The sequence below is a fragment of the Podarcis gaigeae genome (assembly GCF_964106915.1).
Source record: "Podarcis gaigeae genome assembly, chromosome: 2".
In the NCBI taxonomy this organism is placed as follows: Eukaryota; Metazoa; Chordata; class Lepidosauria; order Squamata; family Lacertidae; genus Podarcis; species Podarcis gaigeae.
In genome coordinates, this window is record NC_139679.1 from 73,413,585 (window position 1) to 73,430,821 (window position 17,237).

Here is a 17,237-nt window from a genome sequence, read left to right on the forward strand (position 1 = left end):
GATACAGCACAGTCACTTGTCCTCCACTCATTGATTTAAGTAGGTTTAGTTGTACTAAGAAGCACAAAGAATAGCCTTTTGGACAGATACTTTTGATCTGCAGCTGTTGGCTGGAAACTACCAAAAAAAGAGAGATGGCTCTTCAGCTCTGCAGTGTTCCCTCATTTGCAAGGGGCACATAAAAGAAAATTGCAAACAAAAAAGCCACCTTCTGTAATTTTTATAGGTACATTTTGCACCTGTTTCTCATCTAAAAGAAGTGGTAAATGGATGGCTGAAATCTGGAGAACAACACTGTAGCACTCATTCCAGATCAAAAACATCTAATTTGCCAGCTGTCCAGGAATATCCAAGAGGAGAGGAGAGTTTTACTGATGACCTGGCCTCTTTTAACCTCTCCCCCCCCCCACAGCATTTCATACTGTTTTGCTGCTACAGAATTAGCTTGTAGAAACAAAACACATCATCTATGAGCAGCAGTGATGCTAATTGTGTATATGAGTAAAAATAATCTAGCTAACAGTGCCGGAACTATATAGGAACAACCCTTTTAAAGGAAGGAACAAAAAAGAATAAGTACCTGAAATTGATGAAAGCTAGAGTTCCCCTATGTGGGGAATTGTTCTGTGCCCCACATCTGAAATATCCAAGGAAATTTACAGGGTTGTGGGGAGGAGATGAAATATTTTTTAAATGTGTTGCTTTTTAGTAGTGAAAGACTTGACCCGGTTTTCTGGCCACTGAAGCTGGAATGTGAATTAAAGAGAATGTGTGCTGCTGCCACCGTCACTGACAGCTCCAGGTCATTTTCTCCTCCTTTCCTTGGGAACATCTAATAACACAAAATGCATGATTTGAAGCAATCCTGTTGCCTGTTTACTCACTCCTGTAAGCTGCAGATGAAGGACTGGAGCAGGAACAGGGGATATTGTGCCAAACAGAGACATTGCCTGCAATGTTGTGTATTTTTACATGTTATGCAGGAGAGGCAGAGGAGATGCAGGGCTGCTGGTTCAACCTTTGGATTTTCAGCCTAGAGTGCATGCATATTCAGGGTGAAGGGAAAGTCAATTATTCTTGCCTACCTTTCCACAATAATGTATACCCTCAGAGAGGTGACTGTCCTTTACAGCACTTTTGCTGCAGAAGATGGTCTTTTAACTACCCAAATGTGCTGGCTTTTTATTTATTTTTTAGCTTGTCCTCTTAATGGCAGAAATTTTGAAGAATAAAATAAAAATAAAACGCAGGCCTATGGATTAGAATTTAGAACAGAATACAGCCAGAGTGCAGAGAATGTCTGTCTTCCTTTCCTAAGTAGACAACTGAAGGTCACTTGAAAGGGTGTTGCTGTAATCAGAACCTTGAAAACAGAATATGCTGGTGTATGGTTAATACAGGGGAGAAACAAAGGGGGGGGGGTGAGAAAAAGAAAAAGCAAGAAACTTTCCATGTAGGGATCACAGTTCTGACTGATTGCCCAGCCGATGATTGCTGGAAACAGCCTACCAGTCGCTTTCACTCCAGCTCTTGTTTCATTTCCCCCTGAACTTCCATAGCAACCCATCTGCAGTGAGTGACTCTAATGTTTAATGGTCCTGCCATTAGCACTAATGCATTCCAAACACTCAGCATCTGCTGTCGCGCATTCAGATGGAAACACAAAAATAACCACGTTCGGCGCAATCTGTCATAAATTCCAGCTTGAGGTTATAAAATGACATACTGGGAGATGGAAAGAGAGAAATGGCCAAAATTAACAAGTCACTTGGTTAAAAAACAAAAGGAAGAATGAAAGAGAGAGGAATGTAAATACACAATCGATAAATAAGGAAGATGCATGATGCAGAGGGACATCTGGAAAAGAACAGGGTTGGATATATCCACCCAGAGCTGTCCAGAGAAACAGCAGAGACATGGTTGCTCTCCAAGGTGCTGAGTTAATATTTGCTGGGCACGTTGGTTAAATGTGAACAGAACCCAGAATACAAATAGAGGACACAATTATTCAGAAATAAACTCTTGTGGCATAAATAGGTTCAGATAAGAAGGATTCTGACATAGTCACCTCTTATAAAATTGCTGAAGATCAAGGAACTAGCATGCAGAATTGCCACTACTGGGCCTGCAAATTGCACTTAGAATTAAGGTGACATGAGGTTGGTTTGAAAAGGATTTTCATACCTTAGGAACAGAAAAAATATGTTGTATTCAGCAAACATGTTAAAGAAGACACACATGAGGAAATCCAGTCTCTATTAGTGGGAGTGTTTTGCTGAGGGCAAAATAAAATAGGGAATGGCCTAACTGTTTCTTTATTGCTTTTATATCTCACCTATATTTTCCAAGTTGCTCAAGGTAGTGTGTATGGTTTTCCTCCTTCCTATTTTATCTTCACACAACCCTGTGAGGTAGGTTAGGCTGAAAAACTGTGACTGGCCCAAGGTTATGCATTGTTTCACAGCTATTAACATGTAAGTGCTAAAATATGTACTCATTTACTAAATTTATTAATACATTCAGTATTGCTTTTTAGATGCTGTCCAAAGAGAGAGAAAATATATTAAAAGAAAAACACAACCAAATACAAAAACTGCATTTATTTATCTCAAACATTTAAATTATGCTCAGCTTTAATTAGGCATGTGAAGAGAAGCTGCCTGCAAAATGGAAGAACTTCTGCTTCTCAACTTAGATGAAATGGGTCAAACAAAACAACTTGTTTGGAGTCTCTTCCAACAAGGCTTCCTGTTATTGCTTTTAATGCTTTGAACTAGCACTCAGCTGAACTATTCAGCCCATCTGCATTTTGTAAATTTGGGAGTGGGTATGAACTGGGCATGGTGAAAGTGATGCCTTAGCTTCTAGTAGCAGCCTGGTCATGTTGCTGGTGTGGAATGTCCCTGGGAAGGCAGTGTCATTTCTCACATAAGAATGACCTTCTTGGAATGATGCTATGTGATGTTGAAGCATCCTAAGCAGGGAAATTCTATCTTAGGAACATGGCTGAGCTGCCACAGCTGGAAGCTGTGTGTGTGTGTGAAAAAAAAGAAAAGAAAAAAGAAAAACCCTCATAAACAACTTGGAGGATTCCCCCCCCCCTACAGTTAGGCAGTCTACAAATTTTGTTAGATAAAGGTACAGTAAGAATTTTTTACATTTGCACACCCCTGAAAGTCACTGAATATCCCCCCACCTTATTTTCACAGGGACAAATGCAACAGTGGTTGGAGGCATGGCACTGCTTACCTGACTTCCTGCCACTGCATTTGCTGTGGTGTGCCATGGGGGGAGAGGAGGAAGGTGAGGCCAGTGTAGTACAAACATGCTGGCAGTCCTCTATTTGGCCTCCCCCTTTTTGGCACGCCACAGCAATGGAAGCAATGACAGGAGGCCAGGTAAGCAGTGCCATCCCAACAACTGCTACTCAACAACTGTTCTGACGAAAAGGAGGGGGGGGATATTTGGCATGCAGGTAATGCTGCTATCAGAGATTCTTGATTTATTTATGTAGGGCTAAGAATTGACTTAGATTGACATCCTAAACATAATTACCAGGGAATAGGTTCCATTGAACACAGTGGGACTGAGCAAATATGCACATGCTTCAGCTGTAAAATTATGAGATTGATAGCAACTCCATGAGTTGGTAGATGAGATTATGTGAAGCTTAAAATCTCTCCGAAAATATATTCAACCTAAATAATACATTTTCCTCCACCCCCGGTAGACTGTGATATAGGAATATGTGATTGCAAACATTGTGATGAATGCTTAGATCACCTATATAGTTACGCATAGTTTTCCTCTCTCCTATGTATTTTGCAGTTTCATAATAAAGAAGCTGCCAGTCTTTCCTTTCCTGAGCTAGAAATTATTCTGCTGCACCAGTTGGGGGGCCAGGTTCAATTGATGGGGTGTTCTGTGAAGAGCGACCCAGGTAAGCAAGTGAGCAGCTCTGGGCTATCCTGATAAAGCAGCTCTGCATTTTGCAGAGAGGTGCCAGAGCATATCCGATTTGGGTGGCTTGTTCCTAATTACCTGCATCCTGATTAACTGGTACGATTGGTACCATTAAAAATATTTTCCAGAGGATTTCTGAACAGTTTGCAGCTAGTGGCCCACAGGCATGAAAAATCATTTTAAAGAAGGTAATTAAGCTCTTTATGCCCCTCATAGACACTGAATCAGATACGGTTGATGCTGGCAGTGACCAAATACCCCCTTCCATCTGTGTGATGCTTAGTGGTCTGTGTGGAATGAGGCTATGGCTACCAATGGAGCAAGGAACGGTTTCTAGCCTGCTGGTCAAGATAGTACATATTCCTCTTTCTTTGTGCCTGTTCCACAGAAAAGGAGAAATACAATAGAAATCAGCTATAAAGCCCAGGGATGTCAGCAGGACTTTATGAGACCTGGAACACAGTATGCAGATTAGGCTCTCCAACCCACTCACAAAAGAGGACACATCTTTATATTCCTCAAGGAGCATCTCCATTCCCAATATTCAGCCCGGACACTGAGGTCCAGCTCCGAGGGCCTTCTGGCAGTTCCCTAACTGTGAAAAGTGAAGTTACAGGGAACCAGGCAGAGGGCTTTCTTGTTAGTCACGCCTACCCTGTGGGACATTGTCCCATAAGATGTCAAATAGATAAAAAAACTACATGTCTTTTAGAAGACCTTTAAAGGCAGCCCCGTACGGGGAAGTTTTTAATGTTTGAGGTTTTATCGTTTTCTAAATAGTTTGTTGTGAGCTGCCCAGAGAGGCTGGGGCAACCCAGTCAGATAGTAATAAATAATAAAAATATCATTATAATCACCACCACCACCATCAAGTTTCCATATTCTTTGTGCCATTTGCAAATTCATGTCCTCATTTGCTGGTAGAGGGTAGAAGTAGTCAGGCTGGTTCATCTAACAGAAGTTGCAAAGGTGTATCTGTTCATTTTGCTTCATAACATTGTTTTTAAAGGCGGGCTAGAGACATATTTAAAAGATAAAAACTGGCTCTGGGACATGTACATCAGTACTTCTGTAGCCACTTCTTGGTGGCCCTGATAAAATCTGCACCTCTTCAGCTTAACCTATAGTAATTCTTGCTCACATGTGAGTCCCATGGATCTTACAGTCCATCTACGAAGTGATGGACTCAGAAATCCTAGTGAGTTCAGTGGAGGCCTCTCCCAAGTCAATATGCACAGGACTGTAGTCCTATTGAAACAAATGCTGAGCGCTGGTTGATCTACTTGAAGGAGATCTGAGAGGAAAATCCAGCACTGACATCTAAGGTGCCTCTTAAGGGGAGGGGGGAGAAGGAATGCACCAACATACCTTCCCATTCTGGGGATTGACACAGAATCTTATGTTGTCAAGGAACCCCCCTTTATTTGGGAGCACAGGAAGCCTCACCTGTACAATAGAGGATTTGTGCTGCCACTGCCCTGAAACAATGAACATTCTGGATACAGATCTGCAATGTCACATTTCCAGCCCAGGGTCTCTGAGCCAGGGGCTGGGGCTGGGGCCAGAAGCAGAACTGGTAGAATGTACGGAGCAGGCAAGAACAGAAGACCAGGATCTCAGTATTTATATGTATTCCTATTTCTCACAGCATCAAGCTTCAGACAAGGGCTATACAGTGGTACCTCGGGTTACAGACGCTTCAGGTTACAGACTCCACTAATTTGAAAGTAGTACCTCGGGTTAAGAACTTTACTTCAGGATAAGAACAGAAATTGTGCAGCAGCAGCAGTGGGAGGCCCCATTAGCTAAAGTGGTACCTCAGGTTAAGAACAGTTTCAGGTTAAAAACGGACTTCCAGAACGAATTAAGTTCTTAACCCAAGGCACCACTGTATCTACAATGTTCTGCCTAGGCACTTTGAACAGCTTTAGAACACAGGCTAGCCTATCAGTTAAAGAAACCCCAAGTGCCACAGAAACATAGCATGACATGGGCAGGCCCCAAGCCTCCTCTCAAGCTTGATGCTGGGATGGAGCCTGGGGGTTGCCCTCAGACCTTCTGAGGCCATTGGAGTGCCTCAAGTGTGCAGGATTTCAAACACCTTCTCTGTGTGTCAGTGCATCTGTGGACTTCTGCACACCTCTATTTCCTCCTGAGGAGAGCTGGGCTCATAGATTCTAACACAGGCTTCCTCAACCTCGGCCCTCCAGATGTTTTGAGACTACAATTCTCACCATCCCTGACCACTGGTCCTGCTAGCTAGGGATCATGGCAGGTGTAGGCCAAAAACATCTGGAGGGCCGAGGTTGAGGAAGCCTGTGCTAACACCTTGACTCAAACGCTTCTGCATTTCTATATCAGGACTCGGTGCAGCTTGGTTTTGAGAGACTGCTGCAAAATGACAAATCTAAAATGCTGCCTAAGCTACCAAGGCCAGAAGTACCAAGGTAAAATGTTGATGGAAATGATAACATCAATGGGGCATTAGCAAGGAAAAGGAGAAGAATAATGACCCAACAAGAGAAACAGCAGGGAACGTGTGTTTTTCAGGACAGTGTTATGAACTACATTGATTCTGAGCGGAGGCCATTCCTGTTCTTCCTCGCTGAGAAACAGCTTTAAGAACGGAGGCATAAAATCAAACCTTTTCTCATACCAGCAAGAGAACAGCTGTTACCAGCCCAAGGGAGAAGGCATGTGTCCAAATGAGAAAATAAGGCCCATGGGGGATGCTCCTTAGGAAGCATCTTGCCACTTGCTCACTATTAATACAACATGCCCTGCTGGCATGCAGCTATGGTTTACAGAAAGATGCCCAGCTTTAGAGTTATAAGTTCCAGTTCCAAAAAACTCTGACTAGTTCTCTCTTGTCTGCTCTGTATGCAATTCTGGGAAAAGTAAGTCCTTGCAGCTCAAGTCCTACAAATGCTAGTTTGGAAATGTATGAAATGAAGATAAGCATAGGAATGTGTTGTGGGTTTGTCAGTACCTTGGTTATAGAGCCCAGGGACCTTCTTGAGTGCAGGGCCATTCTTCTGACACAGAGCTTTCCAAACTGTCACGGCATTGCAGTGTGTCGTGTGAATGCTCCCCGTGCTCCTCCCGGGGCTGATTTAACCTCTAGTTTGCTAGTAAAACTAACAATTACTGTGTTGCGAAATGATGCATGTGTAAAAAAGTGTGTCACCAACATGGAAAGTTTAGAAAGCTCAATTCTAACATTTTCTCTTTATAGCTATACGCACTAAAATTGGTGAGGTGTTTTGATACTGTAGCAAAGGCAGGGTTTTTTTTAAATAAAAAAACCCCAATATTATGTACCCTCAGAGAGCATAACAGTCAGTTTTAGCTATTTATGCGGTTTCCTTTTTGTAACAAGACTGCTGTCCCTAATGCCATCTCCCTTTTCTCAGGACTTTGAACAAAAACAATTGCAGCCAAACCCCAAAGAAAGGATTGAATGTTTTAATTCTCTCCCTCTGTTCAGCAAAGGAACCAATACAGATATGCTTCAAGATAACCTGCATTCCTGTTCTTCAGCTAGGGAATGGAGATTAGCGGTGCTCTGCATCTTCACAGAAATGTATAGCAATAAAATAGAATAAAAACAAGAAAAATGCTCTTCACTGAAAGTACCTAGTAGCATGCAAGGCATTCAGGGCACCCCAGTCCTTTGCATTAGGAGCCACCAATAAGAATGTGAGGGAAACCAGTAAAAGTCAATACAGGATAATAAAAAGGATTCGCACTATACCCCCCCAACATTGCACAGATGAAAATAGGGACACTTGTGTACATCTCACATCAAGGGCTCCCTGCTTGAGTGCCTGCACTCCATTGTCACACATATCCACTATTGCTGAAGGCTCTTTTCTCCCTGCTGTATGTTGCACTCATTTACTCTTTAACAGCCTGTCCCATATTAGCGTCTGAAGCAGCTGTGATAGTAAACAGAGTGCAATAGTTCGCTTTAAAAAAAAAAAAAAAAACACCTCCAGTAACTTGATGAAATATTTAATCTTACAATGGATCTCTGGCTGTCCTTGCTATAGAAGGCCCACTGGAACTCAAATGCATTCAGCAATATTTATTGCTACCCTAGATAGGCAGCTAGGGGTTTTTGGGGGGGGGCAGAGAAGGATGGAAAGAAACTGCATACAGTCTGCTGCATATATAGTGATTTTTCAAAAATATTTAAAACACACAACTCTAAATGGTGTACAAAAGGCAAAATAGGGACAGAGATTTGGCAAGCAGATGTAACAGAAAACAGGGGCTGTTGTTGAAAAGTATGCCAAAGGATCAATGTCTCAGCAAGTAACAGTCTGGAAAATTGTGGCATTTTCCACCAGTCATAGCTGGCATTTCTCTCCTGGCACATTGCATGTATAAAAGAGAGATTGGCATGGTCCAGAGCACAGAGGGAATGGAAGGAAGATCAAAGATAGCTAAAGGGAGAAGAGCTTGGGTTCTGTATGAGAAGGAAATATAGAGGAAAAACTTTTAGGAGGCCTCTCTTCTCTCCTTCTCCTCAGCCTTTTGACATCTACTAGACGGACATGGGTGGCGGTGTGCTCTAAACCACAGAGCCTAGGGATTGTCAATCAGAAGGTCAGCGGTTCGAATCCCCACGATGGGATGAGCTCCCATTGCTAGGTCCCAGCTCCTGCCAACCTAGCAGTTCGAAAGCACATCAAAGTGCAAGTAGATAAATAGGTACCACTCTGGTGGTAAATGGCATTTCTATGAGCTGCTCTGGTTCGCCAGAAGTGGCTTAGTCATGCTGGCCACATGACCTGGAAGCTGTACACTGGCTCCCTCGGCCATTAAAGCGAGATGAGCACCGCAACCCCAGAGTCGTCCGTGATGGGACCTAATGGTCAGGGGTCCCTCCCTTTACATTTAAGGTGATACTGCTTAAGACTCCATCATTGTAGCAGGAGGTTCTCAGTGGTGGCCCCAGCAATACAAAACTCACTCCAAAGTCATTCCTCACTGTTCATTCTGAGTCCAAGTTTTTACATAACATTGTAAATATTTCTTACTATGAACTCAGTGATGTTTAACAACTGAAGACTGTTATTTGCAGTTTGCACTCCCTCTTTCCAGATGCTGCTAAATATTCTGGAGTCGCTGTTTGTTGGTTTTTTATTTATTTTGCAATTTTATTGTTTAATTCTTTATGATCTTTTGTTGTAAGACAACTTGATTTTTTATTTTTAAATGAGCTGGATATAAATGTTTATAGCAACCACAAAAGCCGTTGATTCTCCAGGTGCAACTGGTGATGATAAGAATGAAATGCTTGCTTATTGATCTGCATGGCCTGAAGAGAAGAGCAAACCCCTTTTCCCTGGACTGGTGGTGAAATGAGCCTGCCCGACGATGACTCAGGGAGCACAATCAGAGGACGGATTTTGTAGCCATCATCCAAATGTTGCTTTCTGGTACCAGAGGAAATTTTCTTTCACTGCTGCTTATCTGTAATTCTGCAGAATCAGCACCATCTCCTGCTAATCAGGGCAGGCAGCTCGTAGGACACACTCAGAGGAGCAAAGGGACCACAGGATGTGCTAGCAGCAGAGAGCAGCTGCAGCGGCAGCAACTGCAGTAAGAGGATTTTAAAATCATTTAGGGTTTTTTCTTTTTAAGTTGGAATGAGGAGTATTTAGAGTGGGCTGGGGAAGAAGGAAGATTAAGGGAATCAATGGTGCAGTTAGAGAAGAGAAAGAGATCCTCGAGAAGAGAAAGAGATCCATGAGAATCTCTCTTTCCTGTTCATTTTCTCTTGCTCTTTTATTTTCTGTTTTGCCCATAGGTCTGCTACAATGGAGAAGAGCCACATGCATTGCAGTAAACCCATATTTACTTTGCCAGTGATAGGCTTGAGCTCAATGAATCCATTGATGCCAAAAGAACATCACCAGGATTTACTGAAACAGAAGGACAAAAGGAGCACAAAGCCCCTGAAATGTGAGAAAGGGGGAGAGTAGGCTCAAAGGCAGAGTGGTCTCTGTTTACCTGCAGCTACTTACCTGCATCTTCCCTCATTTATAGACAAAAATAAAATAAAATGGGGAAAATGGAGGTTAAGTCTGGGGAAGATGCTTTCAGCTTGATCACCTTCCAAAATGCACCAAGAGCAGGTACACAAGCTCTCAGGGCAAAGGTGGGAAATCAGGGTTGCAAAGATATTGAAATTACCCTCACTCTTCCAAACAAACTTTGGTCAACTGCTTGGCCTCTTGTTTGGCCCCCGTTTTCAAAGACAAGTGGATTCCCTTACTTTCTTTTCCCTATATCTTATAGGGGTCAGGTGCTATTTCCTTGTAAATTTCCTAAGCTCCCAATAATTTTGAGGAAGAATAAGGGAGGAAAAGCGAGAGAGAGAGAAAGAAAGAGAGAAAAATAGATTGGAAGTGGTGCAGGAGATGAATTAACCAGGCATAGCAGAGATGATGAAGGAGAGCGGGAGTAGAGTCTTTAAGCTCTTCTTTATACTGGGGGTTCTGAATGCCTGAGATAACAGAGATGAAATATGATTTGCTAATGTTTGCATGATGGCACAATGCCCCATGGGTCACAAACAACAGGCAAGAAAACATCTATGGCTTTTTGGGGGAGGGGGGAAGTAAGTCACATACAGGGGCCTTTGCATTGTTCACTAAGGTCAGCACTTCTTGCTGTCACCAGCCCAGGAGGAAGGTTATGTTCCTGCCAATGGCAGATAACAACAGCCAGCATGGTGTCACCCCACAAAGACGGCTTTTGTTCACTCCCACAGCAAGTGTGCCCCCAACCCCGCAGCAGTAGCCTGTGACACTTTGATTAGACTCTGCTGCACACAGACAGAGGGGTCTCAAAATCTTTCAAATTATTCCTGTGCCAGGTACATAAACTAACTTCATAGCAGTGAGACTGCTTTGAGCAGAAGATTTGCACATTCATGCGAAAGCCTTATGATAATCTAGCCTGCCTTGTGTATGTCAAGATATTAATTAAGACTCTTGAATCAATTATATGACTAATGATTAGATTACAATTTGATAGAAATGTTCAGTCCTGATTTATCTATCTATCTTCTTTTCTAGGTAGGCTGGTGCAATTGTTAATCAATTTGACTGTTTACAAGTTTATGTCATATTTCTAGTACCAATCTATTAAGATGCAAATCCCATACCTTGAATCTACCCTTCCTGTTTAAAAAGCCATGCAAAATCCTTAATAGCTCTTGGAGAAATTGAGGAGGAGGAACTTGTGCTGCTACATGCTGAAATATTTGTGGAACTCCCAAGAATATGGAATTGTAAATTCTATTTAAACTTTACACAAATCTCAGAATTATTCAGGCTTTTGTTTCTTGTACTGTACGGTTTTATAATTATTATTTTGACTGGCAGCTTTTTCCTTCTGGATAAGTGCCGCGTTTGCATTGCCCTGAAGATCCAAAGTCTATATAGCAGTGATTATAATCCACAGAAATGGAAGTTTGTAGCTGACTAATATGGAACATCCTTCGGGTCGCTACATCAAAGAAAACACCAGGCAAGGGCAGGCTGGCATCTAAGCCACTCAGCGTGGTGGCAAGTGGATAAAGAGAGAATATGGATACATTTAAAATCTATTTGCTATGCTGTTCCAAAGATTTTACCAGACAGGTGCCCATTACAAGTGCCAAATTGTAAAGCTGAAAATCCTTCTTTGATGCTGATGTTGTCTAGAGGGGCTAGGCTCCGAGGCACCCAACTCAAGGGACAGGTCAAGGTGGAGCACGCTAACCTCAGTGCTGTGGGGGCTCATCTGTCTTTCCTGGAACAATAACTTTAGCTGCTCACTTCATGTCTGCTTGCATGAGTCAGCCATTGCCTGCTAGTCTTGCTGTTTTGAAATGCAGAATAACATAGAGGCTGCCCTCTGGCTCCCTGTGCTTGTGCTCCAGTGATGTTAATAATATCTTGATGGGAGTGGAGATGCTCCTATGGGAATCAGGCTCAGAGCTAGCAATTTGGAGTTGTCAGTGAGGCGACCTTGAAGCCCAGAGATATTGTCTGTCTTCCAAGGAGAAAACGGGCATCTGAGGGCATTTCTCTTGTAAACTGAAACAATAAAACCCACTTGGTTGTGGGGTTTGGTTTAAGGAAATGGAAGCTGGAGTGATGAAAGCATAACCCAAGTGGAAACAACCGTGCTCTATTCTTGCTACAGGCAGAAGAGGCTCAAGGCCACCTTTGCTCCTAATATATCCTAGTTAAGTCAGCTATAGTTGCCATGGTATGCACACTGCTACATACAGTGGAGGGGGAGAGGGAGGGAGAAACTATGGTGTCTGTCATAACACTGGGTTACTTAAGAGCATATGAAAAGCCCTGGTGGATCATACCAAAGGTTTACTTAGTCTACCACTCTTTTTCCAAAGTGGCCAACCAGATGTTCATGTGAAGCCCACCAGTAGGATATCAGTACAATAGCATTATCTTGATTATGTTCTCCAGCAACTGGCATTCAGAAGCCTATTGACTCTGAACCCAAAGCTGCACCCATCATGACTGGCAGCCATCAACAGCCTTATCCTCCATGGGTTTGTCAAATCCTCTTTTAAGGATCCAACCTTACCACCTACCATCCAAGTAGGTGGCAATCATTGCATATTATGGTATCAAAGCCCACAGTTTAACTATGCACCGTGTTAAGTACTACATTCTTTTGTCATTCCTGAATTAATGACCCTTAAGTTTCATAAGTTGACCCTGGGTTCTTCCCATATATGTTCTCCACACAATGCCTAATTTTAGAAACTGGGGAGAATATTCTGGCATGAACCAAAGATTTTACAAAAGATTTTACCAAAGAGTGGGCTTGGTTAGGTGCATAGGCCAGAGGTTTCTCATTCTCAACATAGCTTTTGGAAATAGTGCCACCAAAGTTAGCGAGAGTTAAATAAATTAAACCTACTCAGTTTTGAATAGTGACATAGAATATCTTACATTAGGGTTATAACAAATCTGAACGATGCCTGAATAGAAAAAAAAGTGAATTTCACACCTACTCTTCACAGGCATCTTATCCCATGTCTGATTGAATGAGAAGAAGCAGGTATTTTAAGTATTCCTCATTGTGAGGCATGGATCTATTTTTAAAAGCTGCTTCCCCTACAGATACCATTAAAGATTGCAGAGGAAGAGGTGATGGGTGGGATGCAATTCCTATAAAGAGCCAGCTAATTTTTCAAAGCCTAAAATCTGGAAGCCAGTTTGCTTTAGCAGCACTTGTTATGGACATTTTGTATATTTCAATAATTCATACTAACAGTAAAATTACCCAACACAGGAAAATAACTTGTGAAGCAGAGCAATTTGTGCCTTTGGCATGCCAGCAAAACAGTGAATAAATCTAGGATTATGAAGCAAAATGCAGAGAAGTCAAACACATGGGTAGCAAACCTTGCCTACCACAAACTGCTGTTATTGTTAGACATGTTAAAATTGCAGGATTATGTTGATAAAGTGTGCAGTGGTGTAAGAGTCACCATGCCCATGTCACTGGTGCAACCACCTTCCACTCAGTGCTTATAATGGCAATGGAACAACTATTTTGAGTGCTGGGAAAACGCAGGACAGAAGCACATTTTTTTCCAGGAAAGGCCCTTGGATCCTGTGCATGAATGACCAACCACTTTATATTTCTCATACGAAATGAACCTCTTCCCTTCCCTAAATAGGTTTCTGCTTATGATTTATTGAGAAGTCAAGGCTTACTTGTTAAGGCAGCCTCTGTAGCAGGAATGGGGAATTTCTGGCTTGTGGGCCTAATTAGGTCCACTGGTCCTCTGCTTTTTGGACTGCCAGGCCATTTTTAGTCAAGCCACGCCTTCCTGTCCTCCACCTGACATCACACATGACATCAGGTGAGGGGAAGGTAAAGTCATGGATGGGCCAAAGAGGGGTTTTGGAAGGCTATTCAGAATCCTGACTATCTGCTGATTGTTGGGGCTTCAAAGCCCAGTGCAGGGTTCTATGAATACCCAGAAAAATGAGTATGTTCACATGTTCTTTGGGGTCCTTCCAGGTTCCATTCCTGCCTGACTTCCCTGTTTTCCACATATGTACACTCCATATTTTCCCATTCACCACAGGCCCTAGTGTCCTTGCCTTCTTCTTTCCTCTTTCCTCCTTCCTCCTTCCTTAATAGAAATTTCCATTGTGCCACAAGAGGTCTCAGTGGGTTGCACATTGCCATTCAGTGTGTGTTTCACCCCTTTGTCTTTTCACAAACGATGCTCTGGTTGACTCTCAGGTCTCGAACTCACTCAGGTGTAAAGTTATAACTACAGACTTTAGCAGTGCTCAGAGTGCTTGCCCTTTGATCCTTTAAAGAAGTAAAAGGAATGTCAAGTTACCTCTATAAAAAATAATCCATCTCACTGGAGCAAGCAGAATGGCAAGCTGTGGAATATGCCCTTTGCTGTGGGAGAACTATTGTTTTGGCAAGGGGGTGGGACTCAGCATTTCAATGTTGTTGTTGTTTTTAGTGAACTTCACTGCAGGGAGCTTTTTGCTCCCCAAAACCACCATCTCATTCTTCTAAATAAGTTTATCAGAATATGGATTCCTTTTATTAAGAGACAGCAAAAGGAAAAGCATTATATCCTTTCACAGACAGAAGGTTTGGATGTTGATTCTGGTGACAAAGGTGCTCATTTATATTAGGAGAGGAAGCTGAAAAAGAAGGTGGAAAGGGATCCCAAGCTTTATCAAGCCTAACCTCCTTAAAGCTCTCTCATCGCCTGTCCCACCAGATTACCCTACATATTCTGCATAACACTATGCTATAAGCAGAAAAGAAGAATGAAGATGGCGTCTAGTGGGGACAATCGAAGTGGAGAACTGTTCTCCTGTAGCATCTATCAGCTGGAATATGAAACCAGACAGCAGCAGCAGGAGGAGGAGGAGGAGGAGGAGGAGGGGGAGGAGGAGGAGGAGGGGGAGGAGGAGGAGGAGAAGGAATAGGAGGAGAAGAAGGAGGAGGAGGAGGAGGAGAAGGAGAACAAGGAGGAGAAGGAGAAGGAGAAGGAGAAGAGTTTGGATTTGATATCCCGCTTTATCACTACCCGCAGGAGTCTCAAAGCTGCTAACATTCTCCTTTCCCTTCCTCCCCCACAACAAACACTCTGTGAGGTGAGTGGGGCTGAGAGACTTCAGAGAAGTGTGACTAGCCCAAGGTCACCCAGCAGCTGCATGTGGAGGACCGGAGACGCAAACCCGGGTCACCAGATTATGAGTCTACCGCTCTTAACCACTACACCACACTGGCTCTTTAAGAAACTTCTTTGCCCTAATGCTATCTCTGAAAGGAAGGGAGTTTTCCCTCTCTTTTGTCTTCCTGTAACAATTTAAATGCATTTCCGAGCAGAATGCCACGATTTCTTGCTGAGCTTTAGCGCCGCCATAATTACAAAGTCAAATGCAATCATTAAAACAGCAACATTTGCTTGTCACCATCTTAGATTGCTCTTCACCTCCTTCTGAACAAACTCCAACTGGAATGAGTTGCATCAAATATTATTAAAATGTGAATGCCATTGTATTCTCATATGCGTGAACCCCCCCCCCCCCCGGACTGAGCAAACCCTTGCCTGTAGGGCCACCTCTTAGCACATCATGCCTCTTGCACTATTAAGATGGCACTGTTCGTAACAGAGTTCTCCACAGCAACTCAAAAACAAAGCTTTTAACTGTTAGTTTTACCTCCATCTCCTGCTGTCTGCCTTGTCTTATTACCTGCACATGCAGATAGAGGCGATACTAAAAGTGAGCTCAAAATGACTGAATTCACTTTCATTTTGGCTGGCCAGCACAGGGAGACTAACAAGCAAATAGCAGGGCACCTGCAAATACAGAGCTTTCTGGAAAACCAAGGAGCTGGAAAGGAGAAGGAGTGATGGGGCAGAGGAAGAAAAAGGAAGCGGAAAATAGAGAGAATGAAGACATAATGGCTTTGTGAAGTATTCTGAGAATGAGAAGCAGAGGGGAAAAGATTTATTTTAAGGACCTCATTGTATTCAGGAATTTATTTTAATTTGGTCACTTAATATTTATATTGACCTACAATGAATTTCAAAAGGAACGAGCACATTGATAGAGCCACACCCACCTCTGAAGTGCCTGAAATGTATTTAATATGAACCCTGCTGTAAACATAGTGATAGAAGACCTGTGAACTGCAGAGCAGCAGCTGGAATGTGAAGGCCTTTCTTTTATCATAGGTAAAGGTAAAGGTACCCCTGCCCGTACGGGCCAGTCTTGACAGACTCTGGGGTTGTGCGCCCATCTCACTTAAGAGGCCAGGGGCCAGCGCTGTCCAGAGACACTTCCGGGTCACGTGGCCAGCGTGACATCACTGCTCTGGCGAGCCAGAGCCGCACACGGAAACGCCGTTTACCTTCCCGCTGGTAAGCGGTCCCTATTTATCTACTTGCACCCGGAGGTGCTTTCGAACTGCTAGGTTGGCAGGCGCTGGGACCGAGCAGCGGGAGCGCACCCCGCCGCAGGGATTCGAACCGCCGACCTTTCGATCGGGAAGTCCTAGGCGCTGAGGCTTTAACCCACAGCGCCACCTGCGTCCCATATTCTTTTATCATACATATGTATTTATAGAAGCGCTTACATCAGTTGTGCTTATTTTGTGTTGGACACACAAACACCCGTTGCATCTGGGTTTCAAAAAAGTTCACTTGCAAGAAGGGGTTTGATAGCACATGTAACACTGAAGTGTGTGTGTGTGTGTGTGTGTGTGTGTGTGTCAGTCAGACAAAGAGACAGGCAGGGTGTGTGGTGTGGTGTGTGTGTGTTCAATCCTTGATATGATTAGAGGCCACAAAAAAGAAGTTTACCTTGATGTTGTCTTGCCAACGATGGGCTTTCTGAAATTTCTCAGCCGCATCAGCCAGTCTCTGAAAATGGAAAAGAGAGAGGGTAAGTCCACAGAGAGGTAATGTGAACTGCAATAATGAAAGAGGAGTTATTTTAACGCTGTTCTAGCACTTATGGAACCAGCTACATCATTCCTGGGGCTTACAAGGTAACAAAGCATTTTCAGCACCCTTACTAAAGCAGTTCTTGTTATGAAAAGAGATTAATTAAAGGTTTATGGGTTCCCATGACCATCTTCTGTATGCAAATCTGATCTTGTTTAATTAAAGGAGCAAACCTGTGAGAAGCCTTATGCTTCAAAGTCTTTTATGAGGTGAATTTACTTTCCTTCATAAGGGATGTTGG

The 17,237-nt window shown here is 43.1% G+C and overlaps 1 protein-coding gene across 5 annotated transcripts in view; it reads right to left on the minus strand.

Moving 5' to 3' along the window:
* Nucleotides 1-17,237, minus strand: part of CACNA2D2 (calcium voltage-gated channel auxiliary subunit alpha2delta 2) — a 520,700-nt gene that overhangs the window by 226,960 nt on the left and 276,503 nt on the right. For all 5 annotated transcript variants that reach the window (XR_014561165.1, XM_083726521.1, XM_083726520.1 and 2 more), the window contains one exon: nucleotides 16,853-16,912. Coding sequence is in view for 4 of the 5 variants with exons in the window: in XM_083726521.1 (XP_083582647.1) it covers nucleotides 16,853-16,912 (60 nt within the window). In the remaining variant the exon portion in view is untranslated. The remainder of the gene's footprint in view (nucleotides 1-16,852; nucleotides 16,913-17,237) is intronic.